At 38.8% G+C, this 13359-nt stretch overlaps 1 protein-coding gene and 1 non-coding gene across 2 annotated transcripts; one reads left to right on the plus strand and one right to left on the minus strand.

Moving 5' to 3' along the window:
- On the minus strand, window positions 1-63 carry LOC133237079 (U7 small nuclear RNA). Its single transcript, XR_009733113.1, has one exon. It is a non-coding gene; the product is annotated as a U7 small nuclear RNA (small nuclear RNA).
- A 773-nt stretch (window positions 64-836) lies between these two features.
- SNRPC (small nuclear ribonucleoprotein polypeptide C) lies at window positions 837-11601 on the plus strand. The gene is made up of 6 exons (XM_061399062.1): window positions 837-941; window positions 1283-1325; window positions 4846-4954; window positions 7117-7206; window positions 8582-8686; window positions 11254-11601. The coding sequence occupies exons 1-6, from the start codon at window positions 934-936 to the stop codon at window positions 11376-11378; spliced, it is 480 nt and encodes a 159-aa protein (XP_061255046.1). The 5' UTR covers window positions 837-933; the 3' UTR covers window positions 11379-11601.
- Window positions 11602-13359: the final 1758 nt, after the last annotated feature.

Raw genomic sequence — 13359 nt, forward strand, 5'->3', positions numbered from 1 at the left:
TTTTGTTTTCCAGTGCGTACCAGAAAAACCTGCTAGACAATTTCTAAAAGAGTTGCAACACTGGACAAATGACGTCTAATAGTTTCCTCCTATGTAAAGATAACTTTCATTTGTGGAGGGCTTAGTATGCGCATTGTAGTGAATTCTGTACAAACATTTCCACATCTAATTCATCCTGACTCCACAAGTAAGAACTATTATCCATATTTTGCAGATGAGGAAATTGAGGTTCAGAAAGTATAATAAGTATACTTATATGCTACTCCATTATAAGTAGCCTATGTAGCATAGCTAAGAAGCAGCGACCAGATTTGAAACTGGGGATTCTGCCTCCTCCAGGGGTTAAAGAGCTCACAAAGAGACGGTACGTAAACCGGCTTCCGCCTGGGTTTCTTGTTTTAAGAAACCTGTCATTTCTCAGTTGTCACTTTGTCAGGAAGTTTTCTCTGTCTTATTCCAAATTGGACTCTTTCATGCTTCATTCCCTCCCTCCCTTACTGTATTGCAACTTGGCCCCATCTAACCCACTACCTACTAACTTTATGATCCTCCCCAACTCGAATATCAACTCCACGAGGGCAAGGATGTTTGCCTGTTTTGTTCACTATTGTCTTCTCAGCATTTATACCAGGGTGAACATACTTCCGGGAGGATAGAGAATGTCGGCTTCGAGACCGACTACTGAACCTCGCCGCGACTCTCGGTACCCCCTCTTCCCGCCTTCATCTAGGTGAAGAGACGAGCAGGACAAGCCCCACCCCTCGCCCCGCCCACGACGCGGTTACCGCCTGCGCAACGCAGCTGGAGGATTGGATGACTGGGATTGGATTTCTGAAGTCGCGTTGGGCTCGTCACTTCCGCTGCGTCGGCGCTGACTGAGCGCGTCACTTCCAGGCGGCGCGGAACGGAGTTGCTAACGGCCTGTGGAGCAACATGCCTAAGTGAGTGGGGGCCTGTATTTGCGTGTTCGCGGCCACGGTTACTAATTGTCTCCCTGCGGGAGAACGCAGAGCGGGTTCTGGCTCCGGTAGCCTCTGGGGGAGCGAGCGGGTCAGGGGAAGGAAGGATGACCCGGATTTCTCGTTACTCCTTTTCGAGTGCGGAGGTGGAATCCGCAGAGGTAGCCAAAAAGCTTGACTTGTGTCAGGACGTTTTGTTTGATATCTTCATATCGTAAATACGTCTTTTATTTTATATTTCAGCTTCAGTGACTAGCAGCTCTGATGGGCATCTATTAACTGGTTGTCATCTCTTTTTTTCTCTATCCCCCTCCTTTTTCCAGATTTTATTGTGACTACTGCGACACATACCTCACCCATGATTCTGTAAGTAGTGGTTCTTTTCAGTTTCAAAAAACCGTGTGCCTGCCATTTGCAACAACGTGGATGGACTTAGAGAGTCTTATGCTTAGTGAAATAAGGTTGTCAAAGAAACATATTCTCTGTTCTCATTTATACGTGGAACCAAAAAAATAAAGCAAAACGGATGTATATAACAAAACAAACAGACTCACTGATACAGAGAAAAACTAGTGGTTACCAGTAAGGAGAGAGAAGTGGGGAGAGGCAAGATAAGGATAAGGGATTAAGAGTTTTAAACTACTATGTATAAAATAGATAATTGTACAACTTAAGGGAAATATCAAAGCCATTATTTTGTAACTTTAAATTTATTTGTAAATTGTATGGCCTGTGAATTATAGCTCAATAAAACTGTTACTTTTTTTTTTTTAATAAAAGAAAACCTAAGCAAAGCCTTGTATGTAATAAATAAGATTTTTTAAGAATTTTGTAATTTCTGCTTTTCATCTCGCTTTGGTTTGAGGGCTACTGCTTGAAGAAACTACTTGGGGTGTTTGTTTTTCCACCCTTCCTGTAACTGTATTTATAATTCAAAGTTAATCTTCCATCAGTCAGTGTTTTCAGTGGAGACCCAAAATAATAAAAGCTTTAGCAAGTTTAAAGATGAAGAAAAAAGTTTGTGACAAGTAAAAACTCTAGGAAAATGTCCTGAGGTTCTAATATTTGTTTGTGTCAAGGGTCTCAAGTGTTTGACTAAATTGGAAAGAAATGCGTACATTTTGAGGAGAATTTTTTGATTAAAAAATAATTAATAGATAACAACAACAACTACTAAGATTGAATATTGTGTGTCAGGCAGTGTTCCAAATGCTTTACAGTATCATTTTGTTTAATGCTCATGATAATCCTATGAAGTTAGTATTATCTCCCATTTTACAGAGAGGGAAACTGAGGTAGCATGGATAAATAACTGGATGTTACAAAACCATTAAGTTGTGTAGAGGTGGAAGATGAGCCAAGCAGTCTAACTCCAAAGCTTCTATGCCAGCAGCTCTCAAATTTTTTGTTTCACGGTCCCTTTACATGCTTAGAAATTACTGGATGGTAGGTTAAATGATTTTTCCCCATTAAAATTTTCTGTATTTGAAGTTACTTAAAAATATTAATTCATTTAAGGTAAAGATAACAGAAATAACACTTTAAAAGTGAAAAATAGCTATTTTCCAAAACAAAAAATTTAGTGTGAAAAATGGCATGAACTTTTTGGACTCTTCTGTAACATCTGACTTAATTGTCTTCTACTTTAAATCTAAATCTGTCACACCTTGTTTTGGTTGAAGTATATGAAGAATCCAACCTCACATGTATGTAGGAGCTAGAAGTACTTTAATATCGTTTTGAAACATTTGTGGATATTCTTTAATATTCTTGTATTACTGCACCAAAACTCAATGCATAGTTGCAGTGTAGAATCTAAACCGTGTCAAGTGGTCTTAACATTAAAACTCACTGGTCTGTCATTCCTTTGAATGGTGTCTGTGAGCCACACCTTGAGAACTGCAGCTCTCAACTTTTTTAATCAGAGACCTGATTAAACCAGAATTCAGTCATGATGTCATCATGAATAGTAGCTGCAAGAAGTTAACTGATTATTTCTCTGTTGTCACTTCGTTTGGAATTCTAACATATGGTCAGCTATAATTCAGCATTAGTAGATTTATGGAATATGTATTTCTTCCTCCTAAAGAAATAATAGTTGTAAATATTATATTATTACACCTTGGAGGAGACCTCTCAGTCATTTGGTATTAGTAGTAGCTTGCCTACAGAGCTCTGCCTTTTTTGTTTTGTCTTTGTGTCCCTAACCCCCTCTCTAGGTCAAACCCTTCATCATAATTTTCTGAAGTTTGTTTGGGAGGCTATGCCTTTCTACCCTTTTCCAGTGCTATTTTGTCGTATACTCCCTCTGCTTGCTAAAGCTAGAATTCAGAGAGTGGAAAAGTCTCTCTTTATAATAAATATCTCTTTATAAGACATGTCAGGAATCCCTATAATACTGTTTTTCTAACAAGATACCTTGTGAAAGTAAGTTTCCATGGTGACTGAAGCAGTCTCTGTGGTGGACTTTGAAATGTATAGAAGATTCAGTGCTCTAACTTTTTGCTGGTTCTTAGGCGTGATTTTGTTATTAAGCTCAAGGCATCATTGTGGTATTAGTGTAAGCAGTGACTGGGAGACAGGGAATGGTATTAATATTTTGAGATGTACACCAGTTTCTGAGATACACAGCTTCTGCTCCTGTGATAGTGGTCATATCTGCTATGGCTGAAGCAGTCATGTGGAGAGAGGTAAGAGGGAGGAAGGCAGTCATGAGGTGCATCTGAATGCGATCTGGATTCCAGGCCTTGGTTTGCTACTTAACATGTGTTTTGAGACACCTCTATAGGCATAAATAAAAGATGATAACCTTGTGATTTTTAAAATCAATTTTATTGAATTACATATATTCAGTTAAATGCATGTATTTTGAGTGTACAGTTTGATGATACGTCAGATGATTACAGCTTGCTCTATGCGTCAAGACTTAGAACATTTCTGTCACTCCAGAAGGTTCTCCTGTGCTCTTTTGTAGTGAGTCCCTGTGCACCCCGACCCTGACTGATCTGGCTTTTATGACTAAAGATCATTATTACTGATTTTAAACTTTATATGAATGGAGGCTTATATACTCTGTATGTTTGATTTCTTTTGCTCAGCATGGTTTGAGATTTGTCTGTATTGCATATATCAGCAATTCATTCTTTCTGATTAGTATTTCGCTGTATTGTGCACATGTGGGCTTAGGGAGATTGAGGCACTACTTGCAAAGTACGTAGCATGGTGTCTGGCATGTAGTAAAAGTTAAATAAATGTTAACTTAAGACAAAAGGTTAAGTGTGTGAAGTTTATCTTATGTCAGTTTTATCCCAATAAAACTGTTAGATGAGCTACAGTTCTGAGGGATTCACATAGAATCTATGTTCTAGACCTATGGTCCTTTAAAAGACCATATTTCCGTAAACTGTTATTTAAATGTACGTAAGCTATATTGTTTTTCCATAGAGTAACCTAAGAAAGTAACCTAAAACACATAATATTGTGTTTTAGATCAGTGGATTGCAAACTTTTTCTTCACATGCCAGATTGTAATTATTTTAGGTTTGTGGGCCATACAGTCTTTGTTGCAGTTACTCAACTCTGCTGTTGTGGAGAGAAGACGTAGACGATCCATAAAGAAACGAATACCGCTGTGTTTCAGTATTTCTTTTCCACAAAATCAGGTGGCTGGCCCATGGGCCATAGTTTTCTGACCCCAGGTTTAGATAATAAATACAGAAGGTAAATTACCACAGTACATTGCTGGAAAATGTTTTTAGTGATGCTTTGGCACCCAGCTAAAGCTGCTAAATTTAGCAAGGCTACCTACAAAAAGGTAAGGCTTCAGAAAATTTCTGGTTTGGGATTGTTTGTTTCTTTGACTGATCACTACCTTTTTGTTTTCCAGCCATCTGTGAGGAAGACACACTGCAGTGGTAGGAAGCACAAGGAGAATGTGAAAGACTACTATCAGAAGTGGATGGAAGAGCAGGCTCAGAGCCTGATTGACAAAACAAGTGCGTTGCGGCCTCCTGCTCTGGTGGGGTAGATGGCCCCATTCTTCCTCGTCTCTGTGTCTCTCGTTTTTTCAGAGAAGCAGCTCATTCTGAATGATAAATAGGATCATGCTGATGTGCTGAATGAAAGAAGTGGAAAGTCATTGGTTTCTTGGGGATATAGGAAAACACTAATTTTTGAGGGTAGGGCAATCAGATACTGGTTAGACTAGGAAGTTCGGTAGAGAAGAATGAGTTGTCTAATGTTTCTGTTGATGTGGACCAGATTTTGTAGCAAATTTATAACCTCCTTTATTGTGATTCGTAATTTTTAGATTGGTTTTCCTGTTACAGTAGGAAAAGGTAGAGGTGAGTTTGTAGATCTCTTTGAAGAGTTTGAGAGACTTATTCTTCCCGTCCTGACAAAGATAACTGGTCACAAAGGGCGTAACTGATATGACAGAATAGTCTGGATATGTTTTGGACTCTTGCCATACATGCTATACTCGTTTAATTAGGAACATTTTTGTTGTTTGGGGTGGTAAGGTACAAAGCACTGCCAGAAAGAGATACTGTATTTTTATGCTTGATCATCCTAACGTATCTGAAACATGGCCTTTTCCAGTTGTTCATTGTACCCACTGCTGGCAGCCAAATGTGGACTTTGATCATGGTGTTTGCTTTTTTTTTTTTAAGCAAGACTGTCATGAAAAATTTTAAGCTCAGAAGAAGGAGAACTTGAAAGAAAGAACCTCCTGTGGCTGCCACGCGTGTATCTTTCAGCTGCAGCATTGTCTTGTTTATACCAAAGTTCTCTAACTTAGCGCTGTTGATATTTGGGGCCTGATAATTCTTTGTCGGGGGCTGTTCATGCGCTACAGGCTGTTGAGCAGCAACTCTGACCTATACCCACTAGATGCCTGTAGCTCCTAGTATCTCCATGCACTGCCTGATGTCCCTACAGGGGCAAAATTGCCTCTTGTTGAGAGCCACCAGATACCTTCATCTACTTCCTTCCCCTTCCTAGATTATTAAGGGGCAAATCTCAGAAATTATCTCATCTGGGAAAAAAAATGTAAGGATGAGTAAATGTTTTTGATGAAAAACTTTGAGAGGAGAAGAAGTGAGCCCTTGGGGACGGACTTGATGATGTTCATGGCTGTGTTGAGTCCGCTACTGAGCCAGTGGCATTGCCACTCCCTCTTCAGTCTTTGCAAGCTGTCCTGCGCAGGATGTGGGAGGTCTCCTGACTGGAAAAGCCTTTGTTGGGAGATATGAACCCTTCGAGAGAATAGGCTCTAGGGGGCTTGTGAATAGCTATTCATAAATCTCTACTCTGGGTCATTTTTTGCATCTGATCTTCATGAATTATCAGTGATCTCCTTGAGTGATTTGACTTCCTTTGCACTGTGAGGGTAGAGTGGAATGGGGGAGTGTCTGGGGTGCAGACTGCACTGACTTGAGAAAGGCATATTCAGGAATTGATTTTATGCATGTGTATTTTAGTGTTTATTTATGACTGTTTTCCCAAGACAAATACAGTCTTCAGTTTCTTTTGTTTGCATTTGTGCCTCATGTTATCTGAAAGAAAAACTGTAATTGTATTGGACATTTTTTAAAAATCATAATCTCCTTCAGAGCAGGCTCTTGGCTTTGAATTTGAAATCTTTTTTCTTTAACATCTCTTAGCTCAGTGCATTAATTTCAAAACTGGTAAACCAAAATGGTGTATTGTTTTGATGCAGGAAAGCATATATAGGAAGGACTGAAATTTTACAAAGCCTGGCCTCTGGGCACTTAGCACACATTTTTCAAATAAAACTGAGCAGCTTAAGTTGAGTATAAACTACATCTGCAGATTAAAGATGACTGCTTCTCTTTGGTAAAACATTTATAGGTGGGAGGTCACTTATAGTTAACTAGTCTCTCATAGTTATTTAGCCATAGGAATGGTGATGAAATAAAACTTGGTTAAAAAACCCAGATCAGTAAACCAGTTAATTGCAGTTTTAGCTGGTGAGTACTTAAAGTTGATTTTGACCATGGTGTTGTAATGTTGGATGAAAGATTTTTAGAGTGAAATAATGGGATCATTAAAGATTGAAAAGAAAGTGGTTATTTTAGTAATTAAATGGGTTGTTGAATTCTTTATTCACTGTTGTTTTTGCTTACTCTCTCCAAAGCTGCTGCATTTCAACAAGGAAAGATACCTCCTACTCCATTCTCTGCTCCTCCTCCTGCAGGGGCAATGATCCCACCTCCCCCCAGTCTCCGTAAGTATAAAGTTTTTACCTTAGTAGGTGTAACTGGGAAGATTATCCTTGATTTTGTTAGATTATCTCACAGTAGGCTTTCAAATGCTCATTAGATGAATGTTGTTGTTCAGTCATCCAGTCGTGTCCGACCCTTTGTGACCCTGTGGACTGCAGCAAGCCAGGCTTCCCTGTCCCTCACCATCTTCCGGAGTTTGCCCAAGTTCATGTCCGTTGCATTGGTGGATATATAGACAGTAATAGATGACAGCTTCAGTGGTATAATTTGTGAATTATCTTTAGAGTTACATTCTTATTGCACTATTACTAGGTCTCAAGTGGGTCTGTGACAGATACAATGGATAGCTCTGAATGTACCTGTGATAATGAGCTGATGTATAAAGAGGTGTTGCTAAGGTATTAAATTGTTTACTGCTATGAATGCCAACACTGGAGGACCGAAACAGCTGATAAACTCCTCAGTCTCTCTCCCAAATTTGTAACCCATCTAACACCAATATACATATACCTTGAGAAAGACAAAAATTGCATAGTTAGGAGTGGGTCAAAGGACTCTTCTGTTTGGGGAGGTTTGTTGTTTCTGCAGAACAGACAGGTGGAGATAGAATAATTAGGCCTAAGTTCTTTGTCCCTCCTATAAGGGTTCAGATAGAAATTGAACTCAGAGACCTAAATTCAGTCCTGTAAGTAATCATGGATATAAACACAGAGAAGTAGGCTAGACCACTAGTGACCCACCAGTCCCTTCTTGGAATCTTGCCATCCTGGGATCTGATGAGGCTCACAGCAGCTTAAGGTCATCTCTCTCGCCTAGTCTGTCCCGACTGGCTGGCACTCAACTCCATTATTTTTAATAGTAGAATAGGCAGTGGTATGAATGTACATGATTAACCTCACCATTTTCTTACTGTTGGATATGTAAGTTGTTTCAGATTGTTGTTGTTGTAAAAGATACTGTCAGGAATATCTCTGCATGTACATTATCATATTTCCAAAGACTCTCTTAAACCTAGGTTTTGATTAAAAAAAAAAAAAGACCTGAAATTGAAATTAGATACTTGTAGCTTAAGATCATCAGTTTTTTGTTGTTTTGTTTTTTTTTAACAGAGGATAGAGTTTGAAATTTAAAACTTGGAATTTAACTTGGGGAACTTATCTTCACTTTACACTTCTGTCTGGGCAGGCTTGTTTTTAGTCATAAAGTAATTAAAGTTCTGTAGCCAGCTGATTTTTGTCGATCTACTGTTATAAAACAAATCATAAAAAGTTACAGAATTATTGCAGAATTTGGGCCAGGTCATGAAGCCCTGTTTCATTAAAAAGAAATTGTTAATATACAAGAATATCTCAGTCTGAGGCCCATTTCTTATTTCAGCGGGTCCTCCTCGCCCTGGGATGATGCCTGCACCTCACATGGGGGGCCCTCCCATGATGCCGATGATGGGTCCCCCTCCTCCTGGGATGATGCCAGTGGGACCTGGTAAGTTTGGGTCTCTTTCCTTCTTGGATGCTCCATTGTGTTCTAGCTTTTGATTTAAATAGAATTCTTAATAAGCTGTCTAAATGTACTGCAACAAATTACATTTGGTGAATCTATAATAGTAAAAAGAAGTACTTGGTTTATCAGTGTAATTGGATGGTATCCAAAGACCCTGTGCAACTGAAAGGAAGATAAGACTACCTCTTTTTTTCTTCTCCTCTGACCCTCCTGTTTCCTTGCCCCTCCTGACTTTTGGCTGTTTGTAATGAGGAGAAGGGTAGATACATCCTTAGGCTGCTGCTTTCCTCAGTTTTGGTTTGGAGCAGAACTGCCCCCCTACTGCTAATTTAATCTTTCAGGTTAACTTGGTTAATTAGTATTTATGAAAAGATCTTAGGCCTAGTAGTTTTTTATTCAGAAGGGGAAAAAACTTGTACCTCAAACATTTGATTTTAACATAAACATAAATATACATTGGTTTGTAGTTTTCTGATACGCAGTCAGGGCCTTTGCTTTGAGAATGAATATACTGACTGGAACACCATATGTTTCTTGCATAAACCAGTAAGCCACACTCATAATGCATCCTTTACCAACTTTAGTTTCATTTTTCTTTGAAGTGGTTAGAGACCTTGTGAGGCAGTTTAGTTCCTATTTTTTATGATCTTCTCGCCTACCAAATTTGTGAGTACACTGGGAGGATGATTTGGTTGAGTCTTTCTTAGTAATCAGCGTAGTTTTTATAGAAACAGTTCTTGTTCTGTATTCATATTTCATTGGTTTGCAGAATAAATAATTAGAGTACATACAAGTGACATAAGAAGCCTACACCCCAACTGATAAGACAATATAGTAGCCTCCTGGTCAGAAGCGATCAGTATGCTTGATGTGGGTGTCATTTAGAGGGGGAAAGTTTAGATAAGGAAAAGTCCTGCCTTACTGGTTTGTAAATCCAGAACACAGTCTAAGTGATTCAGATGTCTTTTACATTCTTAAATTGGGGTCACAAATTCAGATGCCTAGAGGGGTTAGGGATGTGAATTGGGAAGTGCTTTGACTCATGTAAAGAAAGCTTCTAGAACTCAGTGTCAGTGTGTGCTTGACATTTGAGAATACAGGCTTGGTGATGCCAGTTTGCCTGAGTATTTTGTTGTTATTTTTAGCCAGGTTAAAATAATAAAGTTATGGGATTTCATTAAAAATAATTGAGTAGTTGGGGAGTGGGCAGGGGTAAGAATGGGTGGGGATAAGATAAAACAAAGTTGACCACGGGTGGATAATTGTTGAAGCTGGTTGATGGGTACATGGATGTTCATTATATTCTTTTTACTCTGCTTGTGTATGGTTGCACATTTCCATAATAAAAAGATGTAAAAAGGAATACTTATTAGTTATTAGACATATTAGTTGCCAGTGCTGACAACCAATTAAAGTTTAATGCACTATGGAGACCAAAGAAAACAAGTTTTCAGGGGCCTCATTTTTAGTCTTTGGTCTGGATCAGTTTCTTGTAAGAAAATGCTGAATACAGGTTATGTTATGGAGGGAGTTTTAATAAGATATTTAGAATTTTAATATTTTCTGTTTCTGCTGAAATTTATCTTAAATTTTGTACCTGTTGGATCTTGTGTTTTTGCATATATTTGTGTTTTGCTTTTTGTGGTAAGGCTATATTCAACTTTAAATATAGTTTTCTCTTGAATCATTATAATCAAAATGATTTATTGAAAAATGATTAGGTAAAATCTGATATTTAAAAAGAAGCTATATAACATGAAAATTATGAGGCATAGTAATATAATTAATATCATGAACCCAACACCCAGCTGAGAAAGTGGAACATTACCAGTCCCATGAAGCTGCCTGTATTCCTCCCCAACCCTCACCTGTCTGCTTGCCCTCCCTTCCCTGGCTCATTTATTTGGCTGGTATTATATTGATGGGACACATTAAAAAAAAATTCATTTTTAGTTTTTGAAATGCATTAGAAAAATCAGATTTGTGTGTGTGTGCTAATTGTTATAAATCACATTATTGCCTATTATTTTTCTTGACTTGAGCTAAGTATGGTTACTAACAGGTTCTCAGCATGGGCCTCCTGCTCACCTTTCCTACAACTCCGAACAAACGCTTAGTGGTAAGATTGTCCTCTGTGCCTGTGTACATTCATGAACTAGCTCCTGGTTATATGGTGCATAGAAGTGATTAAAAGAGCTGACTGAGTAACATGTGACTTAGCTGTGAATTTCCCTGAGTGAGAAAAAAGGTCAATTTAGGGAACTGGTCCCTGGTGATTTCTGGAAAACAATCTATTAATAGTTTCCCCCTTACTATCATTAAATGATCATGATTCCCATATGGTTCTTGTGTTGACCTTTTTGTTTTTTGTTTGAGAATGTCTAAGTAATTTACAGATGTGATGGATTTGTTGCATTTCTTCTGTCAAGTATGTCTTTTTTCCAGCATTTTGCAGGGGGGGCTCTTTTTTTGTCTTTAAATGAAGTCCCATCAAGCTCTCCTAAGTAGTATTTTTGACTCTCTTTTTTTCTTTTTTGTTTTGCCTGCAGCTCCTGGAATGAGGCCGCCTATGGGAGGCCACATGCCAATGATGCCCGGGCCCCCAATGATGAGACCTCCTGCCCGTCCCATGATGGTGCCCACCCGGCCAGGAATGACCCGACCAGACAGATAAGGAGATTGGGGAGCCTCTTTGTATCAGTTTTGTATTACTTGTACTTAACCAGGAGATCATGGTGCTGTGACTCGGGGTGTTTTCTAAGAGCATGATAAGGAAAACTTGTTCCCCCTTCCTATCAGAGAGAGTAGTTTTGGAAGGAAGTAGTGGGACAGAAAAAACAGTTTTCATTTGTATTGTGAAATGTGAAAATAAAATTGTCAATTCTTTTAGTTAAAAATGTGTTCCCTTTTTTCCTCCCTTCTGTGTTCTTTTTGTATTATAACAGAGATTCCTGTTGTCTTTCTGTAGCTCATTCTCCCTTCAGCATGCCCTCTGCCTGACGTTGTTTTCCCTTAGCTGTAGAGTGGGTCCCTGTGGGTGCCTTGTCTTTATTTAGTAAAGTTTACTTGTGCAAAAACTGGTAAATCCAACACTTGTAGAGCTTTTGTCAATTAAAATAATAAAGAGCACCTGGTTAATTTTTCACATTAATAATACTTTGTGTAGTAAGTGGACAATTTTAATTTAAAAGAAGCATAAACTTCTTTTATGCTGAAGTAGGGAAAATAGCTTCACAGAGAGTGCGTGTCAGCTTGGCAAGAATTGCCTTAACCTCAACTTCTCCTTTCACTCAGCTCTTTTTCTTGAGCTTCATATAGAAAATTCTCTACTAGTAATAGAAAAATTAGGCAGATTTTCATGGTGAAGAAGGTATCTTGAGAACATCATTTGTTAGGTCACCAGGCTATAAAAGGATAATGTTTTCAGGGAGGCATCTAGAAGCAAGCCATTGCCACTGTTCAGCTTAGTGTAAAATCTAAACTCCTGTTTCATATTACAAGTGGGAGTAAACATTGCTATAACCTCTGGGGAGGGCAGTTTGGCAGTATCACTCAGAATTAGAGTGCTTGTGTCCTTTGACTTAGCATTTCCAAGTCCAGGGAACAGATTTAGCCTATAGACAGACGTGTATGATATGACATATGTACAAGATTATAGCAAAAAACTGGAAATCACATAGGTGTCTGATGAAAGGGGACTGAGCAAAGACATTACACCCACACTGTGGCACATCCCATGCATGCTGAAACAGAATAAGGAAGTTCTGAACTGACGGGGAGATTTCCAAGATACACATTGTCCCGAATCTTGGTTTGTTCACATAACAATGTCTTGTTTGCTGCTGTCCTTTTGTAAAGGAAATACCTATATATGCCTGTGTGTGCTTAAAGGATCCCTCAAAGGACAGTTGAGCAACTGGAAATACTGGTTGACCGTAAAAAGTAAAAGAATGGCTAGGGGACAGGGAGGAATGAGAGAGGTTTGCCGCTTTTTTGTATCTGTTGGATTTTGAATCATTCTCTATTGAAAAAACAAAACAATCCACCTTTGCCATCTGAGGTTATTGTTAAATGTGATGCTATGGCAGAGGGTGCCCTAAACCAACAGTTCACAAACTGGCTGGTGATCAGAGTTATGGAAGACCTTTCCCAAAGTAAAGAGTCCAGACTTGGGGACTTCCCTGGTGGCCCAGTGGACTTCCCCTTCCAGTGCAGGGGCGCAGGTTGAATCCCTGGTCAGGGAGCTAAGGTCCACATGCCTTGCGGACAAAAAGTCAAAACATAAGACAAATATTGTAACAAATTCAATAGAGATTAAAATAAAGACCCCAGATTTTGATTCTACGTATCTGGTTTGGGCTTTGGAAATTTGTGTTTTGAGAAAGCTCCCTAAGAAATTTTGATGATTCAGTGGGTTTGGCAAGCTCTGTCTTAGGGTCTCTTATACTCAAGGATGCAACTATATATGTGCATGTGTGTTTATAATTTTTAAAAGATTTGTAGCTGGAAATTTAAATGACGATAGGTTGTTTGCTTTTTTTCCTAGAAACTTGGGACTATTTTGAAGAAAAGCTAATTTAGGCAACTAAACCATATCTAGGTAAACAAGAGATTAGAAAGAGATTAGATTCTTACAGCGAGATGATCTTTATGCT

This window comes from Bos javanicus, chromosome 23 (assembly GCF_032452875.1).
Source record: "Bos javanicus breed banteng chromosome 23, ARS-OSU_banteng_1.0, whole genome shotgun sequence".
Classification (NCBI taxonomy): domain Eukaryota; kingdom Metazoa; phylum Chordata; class Mammalia; order Artiodactyla; family Bovidae; genus Bos; species Bos javanicus.

Excerpts from the sequence above, each read along its gene's own strand:
- SNRPC (XM_061399062.1), top strand. Across the intron at positions 4,955-7,116 it reads GAGCCTGATTGACAAAACAA|CTGCTGCATTTCAACAAGGA; the intron begins GTGCGTTGCGGC and ends CTCTCTCCAAAG. Across the intron at positions 8,687-11,253 it reads GATGATGCCAGTGGGACCTG|CTCCTGGAATGAGGCCGCCT; the intron begins GTAAGTTTGGGT and ends TTTTGCCTGCAG.